Genomic DNA, 21625 nt, shown 5'->3' with positions numbered 1-21625 from the left:
GTTCCTATGTGCCCCAGGACACGTGATGGAACAGGGATATGCCGTGTGTTTGGTGGCAGACAGGAGTTGTGGGAGGTACAGCATTGTACCTTGGTACAAATCTACCCTTTGTAGAAATGAAGCTGTGTTCTGAGCCTAAACAGAGATTCAAATACCATGTCTTTCTAAACCCGAGGTGGAATGGTCCAAGTTTGGACATTTGCTCTGATTTTCTTTTTCTGTGTGAACCTGAAGAGTCAACCTAGAACAGAATTGAAAAACTGTTATGCTCCTTATGTTTGCACTCTTAAAACAGTTTTGATTTTCTTATGACCAAAGTTTTTTAACATGAACATTTAGACATTACTTCACAGGGTGGAGATTTCACCCACTGTAGATCCTCCCACTGCCAGTAAAAGCTTTGAGCCCTTGAGAGCAGACTCTAGCAGCTGAGAGTATTTTAAGCTTCACTAACCTGGTCCTTGATAGACAGGTATCAAGTCTTCAAACAGGGCCTGCAGAGGCCTTTTCAGCTGGTCAAATGTTAGCACAAACTGGATGAAGGGTCGTTACCTGGCCATCATGAAGGGTCTTAATCTTGCTTCTTTAGCTCTCTAGCACAATATGAATAACAAAAGGCTTTTGCCCTGTTTCTTAAAGAAAATAGCCAGGAGGCAAAACACAGCTAGGAAGATGGGCCTGTCACAGCTCATGGTAAATTGTTCAGTAATGAAGTAAAAGATTCTGGCTGTGGAAGAGTCATTCTCATTTCTGTCCTTTTTCTCCTGAAGAGAGAATGGCCCTGTAACATGACTGCCCCTAACTAGGTGTCCAGTGAGCCTCTGTTTCTCATGTGTAGGAGGAAAAGACTGGACTAGATACTCTCACATGGCGTCCAATTCTAGGGCCATCGGGCGGGCATTTCTCTATTAGTTTATGTCGCTTGTGCCCTTGTGTATTTTCACAAGATTATGCTCAGAATTGTTGTCATGACTTTTTTGCCCCCTTTTTTTTTTTTTTAAATCACCACATGAAATCAGCAGCTTGTCAGAGACATCATGGGTTAGGAATTATGGTCACATTTCCAGCAGTCTTTGCAAAATGATTAATCTCATTTTTGTTTGCTTTTTTAGAATTTGAAGGGAATTCATAATTTTAGAGCTTCTGGAGATTACGACAATGACTGTAACAATCCTATAACACCCCTTTGTACCCAGCCTGATCAAGTTATTAAAGGTAAATAACAAATTTGTACCATTAAAGTTAATTGTGAAGTTTTTTGTTTAAAAGAATAAACCAGACTTTCCTTAGTAGAAATTCAAATTCAGTAAAAAAATAAATGTGATACTGTCTCTTTCTTATAAGGGAAAACTCTGAGAAAATGCCATCTGGTGTCATTGGCCCTAGGTCTTTGACTTCATGTATTTGCACTCTTAGAATAGTCACAATCTGTGTCACTCTCGAGATTGAGAGTTAAACACGTCTACTTGGCTATAATTGATGTGGTCCAGACTTGGGAATGGTGTCTACTGAGTACTTTTACCTCCATCGTGCTCTGATTCTCAAGTCCACAAATAGCCATACAGACACAATAGAGAGAGCCCTGAGGGAGAGAATGGGGGAACTGTCCAGTGAAGCCCACTGTTGCTTCCTCTGGACTGGCTTCCAGACAGTGGCAAAAACCTCAGACTGTCCTCCAAGAAATACAGTCAATCCAGGCCCTACACATGGTCAGCAGGGTCATTTTCTGAGTCAGACTCTCAGAGCTGTTCTGCTTTCCATCAGAGACTTTGTTGTTTCTTGTAGAACAAGTGCCTCCTGCTACCAGAAAGCTGTCCGAGGTGCTGACGGAGGCGAAGGCTCTGCCTTCAGAAGAGACTGAGGGCTGTGAATATTCCTTGAGCAGCCTAGAACAGTCAGTTACAGAGTTTAAGGTTTTCTATCTTAAACTTAGGCATCTAGGTAGCTCAGTGGGTAGAGTACTAGGCCTGGAACCAGGAACACCTGAGTTCAAATTTGGCTTTAGTCACTAGCCATGTGGTCCTGAACAAATGACTTAACCTGTTTGCCTTATTAATACACTGAAGAAAGAGGTGGCAAGCCACTCCAGTATGTATGTCTACCAAGAAAACCTCAAATGGGGCCACCAAGAGTTGAACACAACTTGAATGATTGTACAGTAGTTTTTTGTTGTTGCTGAGGCAATTGGGGTTAAGTGACTTTCCCAGGGTCACACAGCTAGCAAATGTTCAGTGTATGAGCTAGATTTGAACTCAGGTCCTCCTGACTTCAGGACTGGTGCTCTATCCACTACACTTAACTAGATACCCCTGTACAGTATTTTTAACACAGGAAACTTAAAATAGGATTTCTAATTATTCTTAAAACCATATTTATAATTTGAATTACAAAACTATGGATCATATGAGCATACCTGGACATATACCAAAATGAAATCCTTTCTGTGTGCAGCATATAGAGGATCAGCCTTGAGTGTATCAGACCTGACTTGGAGTCCTACCATTCACATACACCTCAGTGTTAAAAACCCACAATTCATTCAACTCCTTGTTGACACCCAGGAAGGCTCCCTGAGTTACCAGTGTGCTACAGTGAAAGAGGGAAAGAATATATTAATGTTTTGTCAAAGTGGCAATGGCCAGTAGGTAGCAGGAACATGGACCAATCTGAGGAAAGGGGCATCAATTTTAAAATTTCCCAATGGGAAATTCTAGGTATGACTTTTTAAGACCTTTTTCTGTAAGACTAGAACTGGGAGGTGGGGTGGTGAGTGAATTAAACTGCTTATGGAAAGGGCTGTCTCCACCCCACCTCTTCACTTTGAATTCTTTGATTGCTGTGTTCGAGTGGCTTTAGGCCACTGTGGCTTTGCTAATGAATTCTGTTCTTTTTCCTGTTTAGGAGGTGCCAGTATTATTCAGTGTCACATTCTTAATGATAAGAGGCATCTATTAACCAAAGACACCAACAATAATGTGGCATTTTGGGATGTGCTAAAGGTGAGTGTGAGCACATTAGCTATTAGTCCTTGGTAATGTGCTTGTCTTCCTCAGTGTAAAAAAAAAAAATCAAGTCAGCTGTACCAGGAGACTTCTGTGATTTAATTACACACACATAATTATTTTCTCCAGCATTGTTAGGGAGTGAGTATTCAATATTGCTCCTAAGTGAATTTCTTGAGGAACTGAAGATTACACCCGTCGGTGTTGTTACTCTCAGGGGCTATTGAGGTGTTTGCCCCTGCACTAAATTTAGACTCTAAGGAGAATTTTCCAATTTTTGTCATTTTCCTGTTCCCTCCTGGTAGTTGTCCTTTCTTACCATAGCTTGTGTTTTGAATGAGTACTCTGTATTAATCATTGTAGGGGGTGGGGAGCACAGCATCATAGAGAGATTTGGTCCTCCCCCTCAGGAAGTGTACAGCTTCAGAGAATGTTCCTGTGTGATATAAGATATTGTCAGAAGTTAGGAGGAAGGTGTCGCTTTTGGTAGTGGGGGTGGGAAAAGAGAGTAAAAGCAAGGAGGAGAAAGGGGGTGGTATAATTACTATATGATATATGGAAGGCAAGTGAGAGAAGAAGGGCTGTTTAGGGAAGGAGTCTTGGGCCAATTTGATTGGAAGGATAAATTAGGGTCAGGTTGTGGAGTCTACAAATGTCAAGATGAGAAGTTTGCATTTCATGCTGTAGTATCAAGAAATTGATCAGGGTACGATTTCCTGGTGCTTCACAATGGTTAAATTGGTGATAGCCTGGAGGTTTGATGGCATGACCAGTGAAGAAACTGGGATAGGATAGGAGCTTGGACGTAGGGGAGGAAAGGGAACGGCTAGGCCTTGGGGACTGGTAGAACATGAAAACAAAGAAGAAAGAGAGGAAGGAGATGAGAGCTTGTTTCCAGGCCTGGGTGACTTGAGAACAATGGTAAGTAATAGTAGTAATGAACATAGTGAAGGAGGAAGAGCAAGTTTGGAAGAAAGAATAAATTAGTGTTGTGTCAAAGTGGCAATGGCCAGTAAGCAGCTAGATCATGGACCAGACCTGAAGAAAGGGGCATCAATTTTAAGAGCCAACTCATCTTAAGGGGTGGAAGGTGGGGGAGTGGATGAGATGAGCACAGTAAAGGATACTGAGGAATCCTTGGATACTTAGAGAAGAAGAGGAACCAGCAAAAAAAGGGACAAGAAGAATAAAGTGAAAGCATGGAAGGCCCCAAGGAGAGAGACTCATGGGTCATGCACCTGCTTGGGTGAGAGCTAAGAGCTTGGCCTTTTTGATAGTTAGCTTGATACATGGAAACCTTAGCTTCTTGACATGTTTTTGATGCTTCTGATTGAGATGGCTAAAATGAATCTCTAGATCACCTTGGTGCCAAAAGGTCGGGATTCAGGATTACAAAAGAGAAGGGTCATTTTTAAAAACATTAAAGCATACAATTTGGCTGGTGTTTGGTTCCTGTATAGGAACCCATAAATTAAAAGGATGGACCATGTCGGTCTGTGTTAGCAAGCATTTTAAACTCCATTCTTCTCCAGAGAAATATCTTGTAAAAGTACAAGCTGATGTTCAAAATTGGATATTCTTGAGTCCACAGCAGTAATTGCTCTACTTTCTCAAAATTTTTGGAATTCAGGCATGTAAAGTTGAAGATCTTGGCAAAGTGGATTTTGAAGAAGAAATAAAGAAAAGATTTAAAATGGTGTATGTGCCAAATTGGTTCTCAGTTGATTTAAAAACTGGGGTAAGTTTTTAAACATTGTGGGAAGCTGAGCAGCCTGTTGTGAGGCAGTTGAAGTAAATGCTGGGCTGTGTTACTAGCAAAGGATTGTGACCTGAGGAGTTGAAAAAGGGGAGTTCATTTTAATCCTTATAAACCCCTGAAGTTTACTAAATTTAAAACTCCAATACACAGATGATTCAATACACTAGATATTCATGGGGAGCACTACTTAGGTCTTGGGGATCTAAAGATAACCAATCACATAGCATCTTGCCCTCAAAAGCAGGGGGTTAGCAGTCTGTGAACATATGTATAACATGAAAGTTAGAACTTTCTAATGTAAGTAACACATTGTAGAGGAATCAGATTATGTGAAACCAAGTTTAAAGTTTGTTTTTAACCAAATCTGCAGTGGTCACGTAGGCAAAAACAGCAAAGTTAGGGTCAAGTGGAAAGCCTCCTAATGATCTTATTTTAACAGATGTTGACAATTACACTGGATGAGAGTGACTGTTTTGCTGCTTGGGTGTCAGCAAAAGATGCTGGCTTTAGCAGCCCAGATGGATCAGATCCAAAATGTGAGTTTCTGTTAACTTTCTCTGTTTTGTGGGTTGACCTGACAATTTAGAAACTAACCTCCAAGTGATGAAGCAAGGCTGAGGACCCATCCTCCTCCTCCAATAAAAGGCTGCTCCTGCTTTGTTCAGGGATTTTCAAGCCTGAGACATTAAGGAAAGACAAGAAGAAAGATTTTAAGTTGCCATTATGCTTTTCTGAGAGGTTTTGGTAATTTCATTCAGTGTAGTCTTTCAAAAAAAGCAATTGCAAAGGAAAAAAAATTTTATGACTATATGTGGAAATAACACTAATTAGCATTATTGGTAACTCATTCTTGGCCAAGATAAATCAGGACAATAGTCATGTTGCTTTCATAATAGTGAGCTAAAGTCATAATAAATGTGGAAATAAGTCTAGAAGAATTGCACATGTTTAACTGATGGATTACTTGCTGTCTTGGGAGGGATGGGGAGGGAGGAGGTAGAGAGGAAGGAAAAAAAATTTGGAACACAAGATTTTGCAGGAGAGAATATTGAAAACTATCTTTGCACATGTTTTGAAAAATAAAAAGCTATTGTATGAAAAATAACCTCCCTTCTCCTCCCCCCCAAAAAAAAGATTATTCATCCAAAAAAAAAAAAAAAGTGGGCTAAAGTCAACTCAGGTATATAAGTTTTAGGTAACATAAGTTTTTCCTGTGTTATCAGATATTTTTCAGGATTTTTTGAAATGTCAATTTTGCCTGCAGATCTTCAAAATTTTAGGTTTCTTACTGAAAATGGGTACAGTTTAAGAATGAAATCCCCTAGCAACTAGCCTGCTTATGATAAAACTCTGGATTTCCTTTATTTACCAAGGCCCTTGGACAGTAGCAGGGTCAGTGTGACCAGGCACAGACTTTGAAACCTTTGCAGCCTGGCCAACATGGGGGGTTTCTCCCCTGACACAATCTTTCAGAGGCTCCCAAGGAGAACTTGTATCAATTAAGTCATTGATTTTTATAGCCTCACACTTTCTTAGCATTTGCCGAGTGAAATAGGTAGGAGCATAATTTGTGTTTCATAATCTCTTTCTTCTCGTGGTTTTTGACTAAAGTGAACTCTCTTTACAGTGAACTTAGGAGGGCTTTTACTGCAAGCCCTCCTAGAGTATTGGCCCAGAACGCATGTTAATCCAATGGATGAAGAGGAAAATGAGATGAACCATGGTTAGTATTTTCTACACTTATTTGTAAGAGCCTGAATTTTCTTGAGTGTGGGTAATCTCTCCACAGACCAGATCGAAGCTCTCTATGCCTTAATGTCCCTAAATCACTGTCACTTGGCTTGAGAAGAGCCTCTGAAATGAACTAGAACAATTCAGGAATGATGGGTCTTTGGCTAGAGCTGATCCAACCTTTGAAAAACACAAAGCACCCCAGCAGGTGGGGCAGCAGGACATCATGGAGATTTTTCTATATCCCCAGGAAAAATTATCCAAATTCCTTTGATCCCTTTTCACCTCTGTGTTGTGCCCCGGTAATTTAAATTGTACTTTATGGCTCAATAGCTCTGTCACATTCTCCTTTAAGCCTTACTACCTTCATGAAGGAGGAAGTGCAGTTGTTATGGAATTCTCCAGGTTGGAGAGGGGTTTCAGAGCCATCTGGGCCCAGCCTGAACTTAAAACAGGAACCCCCTAGAACATGTGGACAGCCTCTCTTAACTTGGAGAGCCTTATATCAAGGCAGCTCGTTCCCCCTCCAGAGGCCCATATTAAGTGAGCCAGGTTTCTCATATGCACCTTAGGTTGGCCTCTGGGTCACTTGTGCATTGCAGAGCCAAAGGAAAATAATGATAATGGGCAGGATAGTTCTGTATCTGAAGCACAACGTAAGTATAAGTTATTGTCATCATGGCCATGATAATACAAAGAGTGGTTATAATTGTTGTGAAGATTTCTCAGTGATAAAGAAAATCTCCCTAGTCTCATGCTTGGTTGCAGCACAGAGGTAGCTCTCTAAACTTGTGCCAACGGAGTTATACGAGCCCATCTCGGTAAGAAAACTGAGGCTAGCTGAGCAGCGAGAAGATCACATAGCCACTTGTAATGGGGCCAGCACACGGAGTCCACTGGTTTTTCCCATTAAGCCCAGATGCATCTTTACAGTTGCTACCTGAGAAAAACCCTTTCTTGATAAATATTCCCTGCAACTTGGGCTGTGATATTAAAAGGGTGTTTATTTTCCCTTTTCTTTTTTGAACAATACATGGCAAGTATCTTAACAAGTTGCCTATGTGTCAGACAAATGAAGTCTTTGGTTTCTAAGCTTTATTGCTTCTTCAATTTTCAAACATTTGTTAAATGCCTATTTTAATCATTATTTTCCATCTGCCAGTTTTTCAAAACTGGAAGCCTGGACACTGTCCTGTGTTCTGAATATTTTGGCAAAATCGAGAATGAACTTCTTTCTAAAGACATAAAATACCTTATGAAATATGAAAGTAACATTTTGGGGGGATCCCATTTGGATATTGTCTTCTAGGTCAGCTTATGAGCAGAAAAAAACTTGCAGTCTTACTCTTTAATCACGCCTCATTTTTGACCAAAATATTGTCCACCTATCATGTGCTCAAGACTTAGAGCTGGGTAACTGAGCTGTTTCAAAAAAATCAAATCTATTCTTCAGGAAAAGTTTGCCCTCATGGAAGATATTCAAGAGCATGGATTCTTCCTTCTAAAAGCTATTTCTTTTTTTTCCTGAGATAATTGGAGTTAAGGGAACTGTGCCCAGGATCAACAGTGAAAGCTTTTTTTGAACAAAGTTCCCAAAATATCCTGGAATATTGGCGTATTATTCAGTTGTATTTTTGTACTTTTGCTTTAATGGCTCAACACTGGGGGGCCCATGGTTATTAAAATTAGCCATGTTCCTTTACAATCGACACTTTCCATGTGTCTGTTAAGAATGCGTATGCTCTCCTTCCTTCTGCAAAGCCCAGATATAGTTGGTAGAGGAAAGTTTAGAACCTGTGATATTTACTTCTCATCTGGAAGGATGGTGTCATGACAGGCAATGGCCATACCTTTCCAGCGGAGGAGTATTCTGGGTAGAGAAAGGATGCCGGGAGTTTCAGTTCCTTGGCCAGGCAGATTGTTGGGCAGTTCCAATCTCATTATTCTGCCTCATTTTGTGGCCACTTCGGAATCATGAAATGCGATGAATAATTAAGATACGTGAGATATCCAGAGAGCAAAGCAACATGCTACAAATACTGCAGGAATAAGAACGTCTGCCTGGTTTGTGATATGTGGCCAATGGCTTTGGACAGGGTGTTACAGGTATTTAGGAACTCATTTCTTTCATGTGTAAAAATCAATAAGTTGGACTAGGTGCCCCCTAGGATTCCTTTCAAACTTCAGGATTTCATGATTGCCTTGGTTTTGATTCTTTTCCTAAAGCAAAAGCCAAAGTTAGCTGCCTAGGAAGGCATCAGAACTTCCCCACACCCTGGGGCGACTCACATAGCCTCTTGGGCTTCAGTCCCCTCATCTGTAGAATGAAAGGGTTTGACTAAATGTAGCCTTTCTTGCTCTGGATTTATATGTGACCAACAGAAGATGGGGAGACCGCCAGAGTAGTGGAGAAGAGAACGTAGCTAATCATTCATACAGGTAACCACGGAGGCACATCGCCTCTCCCCGCCCAAAAAAATACTAAACTTTTGGAAATTGGAGTTTTTGTTGGCACTTGTCTCTTTCAAAACTATTCTTGAACTTCTGCTGTTTATCTTAGTCTCTTAAAAACCATTTTTGGAGCAAAAACAAAAGTTAGCTTGAAAGTAAGCCTTTAAATCGATCCTTTCTCAGTCTCTAAAACAGTGAAGTTCAGTCAGTTTCCATGTAAAAAACATGAAAATTTTGTCTGTGGATCTACCTCCCTTTTAAATTCAGAATAACGTTAGACCATGAATTGTGAAAAGTATGTTTTACCAGCCTATTTATAGGCGTACCTTTTTACTGGCAAAGGAAAAGGCAATTTATCTCATTACCACAAAAATTTCACTTTAATAATAAATAGGATGTTCCCAATTTAAAGAAAGAAGTCAAAAATCAACTCATAGTAAAACTTCATTTTAGGAATAAGATGACCAGAAGGTGAAGAACATGTCCCAAGTTACCCTGCTAGCTTCCAGAAGTTTTCAGAGCTCCAGATCTTGAGGCTGGTTGGGATGGCCTGAGCCAGCCCCGCACTCTGTGGCCCTGAAGGCTTTAGACTGCCGGCTGGAAGGAGTTAGCAAGGGACACACAAGGCAAGATCCTTGTGGGACTTAGCAGAATCCCAAGAACCAAAGAGATTTTAGCCCTTCTGTCCTCTACCTTGGAGACCACATTTTAGAAAACAAGTCCAGAAGATGAACACGTGGATATAAAGGGATTCAGAAACAAACCTAAAAAATATTAAGACTGGAAAAATGAAGACTACAGACTGATGATGGAGGTCTTCCAATATGGGAAGGAAGGACTTTCACAAAGAACCAAGATTAAACATCTTTTGTTTGACTGTAAAGGTCAAAAACCAGGACTTGTGGGAAGAAGACCCAGAGCCTCTGGTTTAAACTCATTATAAGCAAAATTTCCCAGTAATTAAGACTTTGCTAAGAATTGCCTTGGTCAGTAGTAGATTCTTCATTACTAGAGGTCCTCAAGCAAAACCAGGAATGTTACAGAGAGAGGACAGGCGATTTGAGTAATGGTTGGACCGTGGTTCTAACGCTGGGCAAGACTCTATAGAGGTTGGCTGGTCTGTTCTCCTCAGAATAGCCCGGCAGAGAGAGGAAGGGAGGAGGGTGAGAATCACACAGAAAAGAAATGGGAACTGGGGATCCATCTCCAAACTTCCCATCCTTTCCATCGCACCACACTAAATGCTACCTGAGATTCTGTGATTTGTTGGTGGGTAGTTAGGTAGTTTCATCTTTTAGTTATTAATTGTTTAAACATCTAATCTTTTTAGGAAAATTTGTATCCTTGTTCCCATTCTGCTCAACCTTTTTATCAGTTACTTGAATGAAAGCATAGATGGCATGTTTCTCCAATTTGCAGATTACCCAAAGCCGGGAAGAAGGACCAACACATTTGGAGGACAGGATCCAGGTGAAAAAAAGGACTGGCCCGGCGAAACTGGTACGAGACCGATCAGACCAGAAGGCAGGACTTGGGGTGGGGGAGAGTGGGGCCACACTTCATGCCGGTGGGTTACACCAGGGCACAGATAATCTATAGCCTAATGTGGCAGCCAAAGGGCCTGGGCTGCATTTGCAGAAATAATGTCCAGAAGGAAGGTGGTGATTTCTGCTGAGCTTAGGTTCCTCCTTCCTAGATTCTGCTGCTGAAGAACAATTTTTGGGCTATCTTCTGATCAGTGATACTTTCAGCAAGGATCTTCTTTGCTGTCTGGCTTTTAGCTAAAAGAGATTTTAACCAATGTGTAGATAGTCTCCTGGCTCCCTGCCAGGATACAAGGAAGGGTCTGGGCAGCCATTTATGGGAAGGGAACCTGGGGCTTTTCATAAGCTTGCAAGCTCATTCTAAGTCTCTAGGGTGACATGGCAACTCAAGAAGTTAATTTGGTTTTATACTGCGTTGACCGAGATGAAATCTCCAGAGTGCAGAGTGGAGGCAGCGACAGCCTGTGTGATGAAAGAAATGAGCCCTGACCAGACCCACTGGGAGCACTTGCTTCAGTCCTGGGTGCTCTATCTTAAGGAGGGCCTTGATCAGCTGGACTAGAAATAGAATTAAAATAGAAAAGGATGGTTCAGGGACAAGAAATCCTGGTGACCAAGTTGGATGGATGAGGGGAGGGGAGGAGGAGGGAAAGCATTTCAGTTGTCTACAAAGGTCCAAAGGGCCTTCCTGGGTGAAAGAAGGCAGAAGACTTAGGGTGATGGTGCAGGGACATAGGAGTGGAAACTACCCAGAAGTAGATTGGGGCTTCGCAGAAATGCTATCATCCTAGCAGGTGCCGTTGGCTAGGGGGAACTGGCCTGCATTGCTGGGGATGTTGTAGAGAAACCACCTGTCTATCAGCTTGGTCACATGATCTCTGTGACACCAACCTGAATTAGGATTCATTTTCTCTGCTTTTTGCAAGTGTTATATTCTAGAACACTTAAAGAATCCCAACTGCCTGGACATATAGGTACTTCTACTACTACTACTACTCCCACTTTATAGATGAGAAAGCTGAGGCAGGCAGCAGTGAAATGATTTGTCCAGACCCATACAGCTAGTGTGTCTGAGTTCAGATTTGAATTCAGGTCTTGTGACTCCAGGCCAGCACTTAGTGTACTAGTGTGGCGGCCCCAGGTGTCTACTTGAGCCCCCTGTGTTAGCACTAAGTGATCTAGTGTGGGGACAATTTAAAGGGAAGTTGAAGATCAAAATATAAGTTAATTGGAGTTTGATTATGAAGATCTTTACATGAGACACAGACGTGTTTGCATTTCTCTTACTAGTAATTTGGAGCATTTTTATACATGGCTCTGAATACTTTGCTGTTCTTTTGGAAATCGTTTGTTATTCTTTGACCATTTATCTCTTGGGGAATGACTATTAGTTTTATCTATTTTATGTGTGTATGTATATGTGTATGTATGTGTATACACACACACACACACACACACACACACACACACACACACACACACACACACGTATTGTTTTTATATATCTTAGATACCAAATCCTTATCAGAGAAATTTGTTACAAAGGTTTTTGATTATAAATACATCTCTCATCCATAGCTGTGGAGGGTTGTAAGGTTTTTTAATCTGTTCCTTTTTTTTTTCCTACTTTTATTTGATTATATATATATTTCTTCCCCTCTCTTTTTTCCTCCTTTAAGTAGCTTCCCCCTTCTTCTCCTCCCCTTGAGCCTAGTCCTGCTCATTAGTTTTTAAATTTTATGGTTTTTTGGTTCCCTTTTCAAAAAGAACTTCTCTCATCTTTATATCCATCTTTTCTTTCTACTAACATAACACCCTCATTGGTCTCTCTCTTCTTGTAATCAAAGCTTCTAAGAGATCCATTCTAGGCTCTTCTCCCCCCAGGCAATTTCTGCACCTGTAGGGCTTGTCCCCTTTTCCTTCGCTTGCAGAATAATGCAGTGACTGCAGATGACAGAGAGGACATTGATCCACAGTAGGACCCCTCCTCTCTTAGGTTATTCTGTAACTCATCATTAATCTATGCCCTCTTTTGTGTTTTCCTACATTTGTTTGGAAATCTTCCTGGGTCCATGCTCTCCCAGAGTCTCCTGTTGCCCCCAGGGGTTCCCACTCTCCTTTCAGGATAAGCAGACTTTCCAAGCCCTAAATCCACTAGATCTCTTCCGGTGTAAGATCCTCATCTCCACCCATAAAAGCATTTATCAGTGGAACCCCTTCCCACCTCCAGAATAAGGCCGCCTCCCTCTTCAGCTTCCTCCTCACCAACTCCCCTGCACATTCTTCTCTTCCTGTGACCAGAGGACACCTTCCCCTTGTGGCTATTCCTTGATTTGACCTGCATCACTGTTGTATCACTCACTGCTCTTTGTCACCCAGTCTCTTCCCGCTTCATGTCAAGTTGTCCCACAAAAGAAATTTGGATTCATCAGCAGGCAGAGTGTGTCTCCGGGTTGAGTCCATATGCCTCAAGCCCAGATTTCTGCCTTCAGAACCCTGTCTTCTCGTGAACATTTAGAAAAAAGTCTCTTCCTGATCTCCCTGTTGTCCGTTGCTATTACTGTCTTGCCTGCTGCATTTATTCACTCCCCCCGTTTGGAGTTCTGTTGTTTGGTGTGCTTGCGGGGCAAATACTTTAAGTTCATGTTTTCTTTTCTAAAAATGCTTCAGACTCTTTCTTATTGGATACCCATCTTTTATTCTGTTATGACTAAGTTTAGATTTGTAGGCTAGGTCACCCTGGACTGCATCCTGAGCTCCCACACTCTTCAAAACACATGATCCCATTCCCTCCTACCTTTCCAGTGGGTGTGGAATGGTCTTGGGTTTTTATAGTGTCCTTTTTCCCATGGTATTTCCCAATGACTTACAGAACTTATTTCTGAATTCGGTTGTTAAATTTAACCTCTTCTCTGTCTTGGAGCTTGTAACTCTTGAGTTTTTCCTGGAGATAATCCGCGAATTCTTTTCATTAAAAGTTCATTTTCTTCGGTCAGAAGTTCTAGGAGCCCTGCGATCATTAGGTTCTCTCTGCACATCGCATTTTCAAGATCTGCATCATGAGCAGATTTTCTTGTAATGTTTTTTGTTTTGTTTTTATTTTGCATTTCTTCTTCTAGGTGAACTTTCATTTCTATGTCTTTGCAATCCCAGTGGTCTCTTTGGTTAGGCTGCTGTAGATTTTTCTTTTCCGTTCACTGTTTTGGTTGGGCAGGCCATAAACTCTGCTCTCCTAATTCTCTTCCCTCTTTTAAATCAGTCGGGAACCGCGTGTTGCAGTTCATGTTCTCCCCATATTCCACAGGGCCTTCTGTTTGATCAGGTGTTGGATCGTTTCCCTATTCTGCGGTCACTTTCTCGATCCGGAAGCCCACTTTTCTTCTGCTTTTTTCCTTTTGAAAAAGGAATCTCCCTTATCTCTCTTCAAGGTCTTTTGGTTTTCTTCTTCCTGCAATCTCAGATACTTATTTTCCCCATCATTCACTCACACATGGTGGGCTTCCTTGGGGATTTGCTCTCAAAGTCTCAGCCTCCTGTGATGGGCACTTCCTGGTTTCTGAGCCTAGCTACAGGGTAGGTTTGGAGGTAAGCCTTGAAACGGCTCACGCATTTGGTGCTACCTGATGCTGCTACACTTGGGGGGAGCCGAGCGAGCTCAGAGTCCATGAGCATCAGTTCCGGGTTTAGGGGATTTTTTTAAACTTTCTTTTGGATTCCTAATGTCCTGGACCTTAAAGACTGCTCAAGTTGCTTTACCTTTGGTACCTAATTTCTGTTTTGAAGTTTGGAAGGTCATGGGGATCAGAGAAAATATCTTGTTCAAGGGATCACATCCCAGTGACTATAACAGAAAAAAGCAAGGGCAGGTGTAGGGGGAAGAAGTGTGTAAGAAACACTTGCTGTGTGCCTAGCCTTCTGCTAAGTACCTACAAATAGTATTCATTTGATCTTCACAACCCTGGGAAGGGCTGCTACATTTTAGCTACATTTTTACAGTTGAGGAAGTTGAGGCAGATTTGCCCAGAATCACACAATAAGGGTCTGAGTCTGCTGAGTCTGGATTTGAACCCAGATCAGATAGGAAAGGATTGTGAATTTGGGAAGACTGCTAGGAGCAAGTTGCCCCCATTTCTGGACTCACCCTGGAGAACAAGAAATGTGGAGCCTTGGGGAAAAGTGAGGTTTTTATGGGTGCCAGAAGATGACCCAGGAAGAAATCTGAAATGAATGAAACTGTGGGGAAATCTAGGCCAGCCAGAGCGTGGGGCCAGGAGAGGTCGCGGGGTCAGCGCACCTGAGGCTGGAGAAGCTGCAGGGCAGCGTGGAGTCCTCAGAGTGCCCTTCCCTGAGCCACGGTCTGTGGGCCGTCCCATCGCACACTGTGGCAGCTGCGGGCGTTGCCCCTTCAGAGCTCAGAATGTGGTATCCCATCACTTTCCCTGAGAGGCAAATGGGGACAGTAGAGTCCCGGCTCGGCCCCATCCCACCTGTAGAAGGGACCGAGCAAGGCCCCAGAGGCAGCAGTTGTGCTGCTGCTGCTGCTCTGCGTGGAGACTTGAGGGAGGCGCATTCTCAGGACGCCTCCCCAGAATTCATGACGTTCTTGCTCCCCAACTCGGCATGAGTTGGCTCTTTGATGTGTTTCTGACCGCTAGAGCTAGAGCTTCTTGACTTTGGTTGTTGAGAAGCCCCTGTGGTTGCCAACCCCTGGGGACAAGGAAGACAACTCCAATCCTAACGTGATCTCGTGTGCATCTTCCCACAGTGAATGGCGAGCAGGAGAATCGAGTCCAGAAGGGGAACGGTTACTTCCAGGTCCCTCCACACACCCCGGTGATCTTTGGCGAGGCGGGAGGCCGTACCCTGTTCAGGTAGAGCACTATGGGGGCTGGGCCAGGCTCCTGGCTCTTTGGGGTCGGGGGGGGGGGGGAACTATCTCAGACGGCCATCTCAGTAGGAGTCGGTTACAAGGAATGAGCACAGAGACCAGGGAACCCCTTAGGCAGATGTTGCTCATTCAGGTGTGGGTTGGATTCATTGGCTTCTAAGCCCCTTTCTAGCACCAAGATTGGGGGTTCAGAGTTAGCATTTTGGAATATAGGGGCTGGCATGGGAAGCCAGGTAAGGAACAAGGGGATTCTGCCTCAGGCCCTTCATCCCAGGGTTGATGAGATCTCGCTTCTCCCAACAGGGAGGTATCTGGGGCCTAGTGGCGAAGGTCCGGAGAAGCACCAGAAATTCGCTAGTCATGCAGCCAGTGGGCAATGAGGAGGGGTCTCAGTGGGACATAGTCACCCCCCTTTATCCCCCAGCCTCTGGGTGAGCCATTCTCAGGACAAAAAGATGGACATTCAGACCAGGGCATCTTGGCACCTTGGGACTTGAACTTGTTCTGTTCTCGTCAGAGTCACAGGGCAAGGGAAGGTCCAGAGCACACTAATTCTCTGGCACGTACACAGACAACACACACACACACACACACACACACACACACACACACACACACACACACACCCTACTTACTTACTTTCTGTGGCTTCCCTGCTGACCTGAACCCGCAGCTATCAGATAGTGGTAACAGCATAGCGGCCGGGGACCTCAGACCATCCGACCCCACTTCCTTATTGGATGGAGGCAGTCAGCCTCAGCTCAGGATAACTTGCGGAGATTCATTTCTCCCCCAGTCTCCCGACTACCCCCACAGACAGCTGCTTTTGAGCGACTCAAGGGGAGGCCAGCCCAGGAAAGTGGTGGGAGCTGGAAAAGGACCCTCTCTGTAAATTAGTGGTCAGCGGGCCCCCAAGGGCTGCGCCTGCCTTTCAGAGCATGGCTCAGGGGCACGTTGAGGGGGAGAAAGGCCTGCCTGTTGCTTCTCGTGGGTCTGTTTCTTGGCCCAGGCCTGGGACTGCTGTGCCCCCAGGGGCCGGCATGGGGGGCCCGGGCCAAGGGGTCACCGAACTCTCCGCCGCTTTGTGTGTGCGCAGGTTGCTGTGTCGGGATTCCGGAGGGGAGACGGAGTCGATGCTGCTTAATGAGACAGTGCCCCAGTGGGTGATTGACATCACTGTGGATGTAAGTGTCTGCCTCTTCTCTGCTTTGTCCTCTTAAAGAACTGACGAGAGAAATGAAAGCCCGCTCGGGGCCTGAATGACCAAGAGTGTTGTAATGGCGACTGCCGGGCCCACGGGGGGCCGGCCCTCCCTCCCGACAGGACCAAAATGGAATTTAATCTCTTAACAACTTTTAAAAAGTGCATTCCCAGCCCCCGAGGAGCCCCCCAAGCCTTAAAAAGCCATCTGGGCCCTCGACAGCTATTGTCTCCTCTGTGTGTCTGGGAGCCGCCCCCAGAGGGACAACTTTCCTTGCTGGGGAAATCCAGCAGCGAGGGCGGCGGCCTCTAGGCCTGTGGCCGAGTCCTTGGGAGGAGGCACAGGGCCGAGCCCGGTCCCATCCGGGCTTTGACCGCCCAGTTCAGAAGCTGAAGACGAAGGGGGTCGCAGTTGAGGTTCCCAGCGCCCCAGACGTCTGCAGAGTTGAAGGCAGTTCTCCGCTTCACACCTCACACCAGCTGGGGGCCTTTTCGGGGTGCCCAGCGCAAGCCAGGCCCACCCGACCGTCTTGCTCAGAGACAGTGTTCTCGCTTAGAAGCAATTGGCTCCTAGCGGCACTTTGTGAGGCGGGTCGTCAGCACAAGGACAAGTCTCCAGCTTCCGGGGGGGCCGGCAGCTTGGAAGGGGAGGGGGGAGCAGCCACCACGGGGGTCCGGGCCTTCTGGCTCTGGGCCGGGCTCCTTTCCCGACACCTTGCTGCTACTTAGAGAGGAAATGAGGGGGGCTTCTTGTCTCATTGGAGAACTCTCCGGGACAGAGGCCTAACTTGTTGAAAAGCCTCCATCGAGAAAGATGATGCTTACTTTCTGAGAGGATGTAAACGTACGTTGTTGGGATTTTTTAAAGGACTCGAGAGACCGTCGTGTGTATCAGAGGAGAAAAGTGTTTCTAACTTGGATGTTGTCGTGTGCTTTCCATCGGAGCATTTGCTGTTTTGGTTCCTATTCCAATATGAACTTCCGCACTTTTCTGATGAATTTTTTTCAAGGCTATTTATGGGGTCTGGTACTTTGTTATGAGAAAATCCTATCAAATTGTAAAATAAATTTTAATTAAAACCCGTGAGTTTAATTGTGGTTCAAGGTAGCTTTCTCTTCTATTAATTAGTATACAATTGTAATGATATCATATTTTCTTTCAGAAAAATATGCCCAAATTCAACAAAATTCCCTTCTACCTCCAACCTCACTCATCTTCAGGGGCAAAAACCTTAAAGAAGTAAGTGGAGTCGTTGGGCCTTTTGTCTTCCTAAGTCCTGGTAGTTGGGACAGGCTCCTTTATGTTCTGTGGTCAGAGAAGAGAAGGCGCCCTTAGAAAGTTGCAAGTGAAGGGTTCCTGCTAGGACAATCTGGGCTGGGGTTCCTTACTGTAACTCAAGATTGATTTGTAATCAAGGTTCAAGGGTCACTTCCCAGGGCCTTGAGATCCAGCAAACCGTCCCCCCACGTTGTCCATTGGAGGGTCAGCCGTGTGAGGTCACAGACGGCGCTCATTGTCTTAGCAGGGACCCCTGGGAAAGTCCTTGGAAGACCTCCCTCCCTGCCGGTGTCGGTCCGTTCCCGGAGCCACCCCCCTAACAGTTAATTGGTAGAAATTGAATTTTGTCTTTGCCTTTCACCTTCTGACCACGTGCCCTTTCCCTTCCCCTTCCCAGAGATAGACTGTCTGCCAGTGACATGCTCCAGGTCAGGAAGGTGATGGAGCATGTCTACGAGAAAATCATAAACTTGGACAGTGAGTCTCAGACCACCAGCTCGTCCAATAATGAAAAAACGGGAGAGCAGGAGAAGGAGGAGGACATCGCCGTGCTGGCGGAGGAGAAAATTGAACTTTTGTGCCAGGACCAAGTGAGTTGACATGAAGACCTTCCCCATGGGAGAGGGACAGAGAGATGGCGGATCCCGGGGTTGAGATGTTCCAACCCCAAGAGGGCCTGTCCCAGGACGGAGAGGCCAGCGGCAGCCCCGGGTCACTCTCTAACCTGGAGGCTGGGCTGAGGGCGTGCCGGGCCTAGAGCCAAGGGAAGGAGGGGGGGCCCCAGGTATCTAAATTGTCAGAGCTTCGTGTTGAAGGCACCGGGAGCGGAGGCAGCTTCTGCCACCCTGCCCATGTCTCCCTCTGGTTTCCCTCCAAGGCTGTTTGACTTATTTGGGAGTCGGGGGGATGGGGGACATTGTCAAGATAGTTAATAAAGAGATTGATCTCATGGGCTTGAAGGATGTTGGGGGTGGGCAGAAGGTTAGAGTATTGCAGACAAGTGGAGGGAGATGACAGAGGGGGGTCCGAGAGGTCCACGCCAGCCTCAGACATTAGCACTGTATCTCTGAGCAAGTCCCTTCATGTCTGCTTGCCTCAGTTTCTTAAGCTGTAAAACAGGGACAGTGATAGCCTTCTTCCCCAGGACTGTCGGGGGAAACGAGACAGCATTTGTGAAAGGCTTAGCCCCGCGCCTGGCTCACCTCAGATGCTTACTAAATGCTTGTTCCTTTTCCTTTGTCCTACCCATTGGGGGGAAGGGGGGAGAAGACAGGCTAAAGGGAAACAAGCTTTTCAGGCCCAAATTGACTAGATGGATGGCAATGCCACTGACGGGGATGCAGGGAGGAGGGCCAGGTGGGGGCCGGCGCTGCTTCCCGGCTGGCTGCTTGTGGGGAGCTCCCGGTGGAGGACAAGGATCAGGGACGGCCCCGGGAGGCGCGTTGTGGCAGGAGCCCAGCGTGAGGGCCGAGGCGGGCTGTCGGTGTCGATGCTTCCATTGTGGCGTGAAGACAGAGAGCCGCCCGTGGCCTCGCTACGCCCCGGGGTCCCGGGCTGGGCACGGTGGGCTGCAGAGGCTCCTCGTGGCAGAGGCCGCCAGCCCCAAGCTCAAGGCCGTTTCATCCTTTCCAGGTTCTGGATCCGAATATGGACCTTCGAACAGTCAAACACTTCATATGGAAGAGTGGCGGCGACCTGACCCTGCATTACCGCCAGAAGTCCACGTGAGGCCGTGAGGGCGGACACTCCTGGGTATTCATGTCCTGACCTTCCTGTCGTGGTCCCGAGAGTAGTACTACCTAGTGAAGCCCACTGAGCCCCCGCAGTAGCGAGACTTCTAACGACTGATTCAGTACGGACCGAGATTATCCCTTTTACCTGAAGTGACTAATAGAGATGTAATATAGAACCCAGTCTGCACGGCCCAGGCTCCTGTCTGTCCCCAGGGGAGGCAGCGTGTGGGGGGGAGGGAGGGGCGTGAGCAGCGCCCGCCAGCCGGGGCAGACTGCCGCTTCTCTCTCCCCAAAGCCGCCTCTGCGTCAGGAGACACCCCGGGGCCGTGTCTGTCGCTGTGTTCCAAATGTAATTCCAACCTGCACGATGTCTCGCCTTTTTTTTTAAGCACATTCCATTCAGAGCACTCCCCGATGAGCTTCCCGGCCCGTCGTCCAAAAACCCCGTCATCGTCACCGTTCAGAGGCCGGGTCTTTTTTCTTTTTTTAAAGGGGGGGGCACCATTGCACCCTTGAGAGCAGTCCCTTGAATTACAAACTCGGTGATAGACTTGGTTCTCACTACTGCACTCCAGATGTATTCTCGTAGAGAGATGGGTCGCAGTTCAGACATCCTGAATCGGAACGCTCCAGAACACGGTGGCAGGGTCAGGCCGGGGACGCCGGCTGCGATAACGGAGGCGACCCACTTTTCAGCAGGAGCCGGTTAAACCGTAGCCGTCTCGGCTCTTCCTCCCTGCGCCTCGTCCGCTCAACTGCAGGTTACGGCTCCGGGTGGAAACCGGAATTCTCTTAAAACTCTTAAGAGCATTTGGAAATTTTAACTTCATTTAAATGTTACCTAAAGTTTATGTCAGAGTAAAGGAGTATCATAGCAGGTTAATTTGATGTTCATAATCTAAAAGTAGTTCTTTGTTTTCCCAAAGTTTTATATGCATTTTTTGGTTGTATCTAGAGCTTCTTTTCACTGTTCTTTCTAATGATCTAAAGCTTTCATACAGTCATATGGGTCTTGTATAGAGTTTAACTTATTGGGGGAAAAAACATTTCAACTTTTGGCAGGGAAAAAAAAACAAAAAACAAAGCACCTTTGGATTCTCCCCAAAGGCCGATTGTCCGCAGAACAGGTCAGAGGTCCACCCGGAGAACTTGTGTGAGAGGAGACTCTTGTCCCAAGCCAGAAGCACAAGTGCCTTTGGAGGGTGGATTGTTCCGTGCAGATTTTCTTCCTGGCCTTGCTCCGGCCCCTCCCACGGCGGAGGGGGGTAGGAGGGTATTGGGGAGAGGGGAGTGGTCTTGTCTACAACTGGGAGGAGGGGGCACTCTGGGGCCACGAGGTTCCAGGTCCCAGTTGACTCTTCGAGGACTGGGCTCTCCCTCCCATCAGGCTTCATTTGGAAAGCAGCCGGTTCCTGCCTCCTGCCCATCACCGTGCTCAGTCCCTGGGCGCGTTCAGCGCGATGCATCAAATGGAAGAAAACGGGCGCCGTCGGAACTCGTCAGGCGGCCCCCGATCTTACACCCGGTTGGCAGGAGTTCTTCCAGGTCCCTGTGGGTGCCCACCTTTTACAGACGCTGCTTCCTCTACTTTCAAGGGCCTTCTCTCCACCAGGGCCCTCTTTAATTCCCTCCCTCCCGTTCTCTTCTAACCAACTCAGTAATGCAATTTCAGGAAAGTTCGACAGTCTGCAATGCCAAAAGGGTAAATAATCTGTATTTCACAGTTGTATAGAATAAAAGGCTTTAGTTAAAATATTGCAGATCTGGGTTGCACTTCTTTTTAACTCCTTGTCGTCACCTTCCCCTTTAAATGGTTTTCTTAGACCCGATTTCAGGCTGACACTAGATTGATTTGGCACCTGTTGGTAGGGCCGTTCGATTTAAAAATGGTTACTTAGGGTAATGGGGGAGTTGGGATTGTGAGGAACTGACATGAGACAGTTTGTTTTTTAAGTGGTTCCCGATACGCCAGGGATCGCACCAACAACTGCAGTGGCCAGAACTGGCCTCGAGGAGCTTACGCTCTGGTGGGGGAGGG

At 45.7% G+C, this 21625-nt stretch overlaps 1 protein-coding gene across 3 annotated transcripts in view; it reads left to right on the top strand.

Moving 5' to 3' along the window:
* The window catches only part of WDR48 (WD repeat domain 48), a 49500-nt gene extending 28153 nt beyond the window's left edge, over nucleotides 1–21347 (top strand). For all 3 annotated transcript variants that reach the window (XM_051979320.1, XM_051979330.1, XM_051979339.1), the window contains 11 exons: nucleotides 1113–1215; nucleotides 2902–2999; nucleotides 4633–4740; nucleotides 5201–5297; nucleotides 6389–6484; nucleotides 10363–10443; nucleotides 15253–15358; nucleotides 16472–16559; nucleotides 17739–17815; nucleotides 18252–18444; nucleotides 19487–21347. In XM_051979320.1, coding sequence (XP_051835280.1) covers nucleotides 1113–1215; nucleotides 2902–2999; nucleotides 4633–4740; nucleotides 5201–5297; nucleotides 6389–6484; nucleotides 10363–10443; nucleotides 15253–15358; nucleotides 16472–16559; nucleotides 17739–17815; nucleotides 18252–18444; nucleotides 19487–19582 — 1143 coding nt within the window. In that variant the 3' untranslated portion in view covers nucleotides 19583–21347. The remainder of the gene's footprint in view (nucleotides 1–1112; nucleotides 1216–2901; nucleotides 3000–4632; nucleotides 4741–5200; nucleotides 5298–6388; nucleotides 6485–10362; nucleotides 10444–15252; nucleotides 15359–16471; nucleotides 16560–17738; nucleotides 17816–18251; nucleotides 18445–19486) is intronic.
* The last annotated feature ends 278 nt before the right edge of the window (nucleotides 21348–21625 follow it).

The sequence above is a fragment of the Antechinus flavipes genome, chromosome 1, assembly GCF_016432865.1.
Source record: "Antechinus flavipes isolate AdamAnt ecotype Samford, QLD, Australia chromosome 1, AdamAnt_v2, whole genome shotgun sequence".
Taxonomy (NCBI): domain Eukaryota; kingdom Metazoa; phylum Chordata; class Mammalia; order Dasyuromorphia; family Dasyuridae; genus Antechinus; species Antechinus flavipes.
The sequence above is the reverse complement of the archived record's forward strand: the minus strand, read 5'-3'. Positions and strand labels throughout refer to the sequence as shown.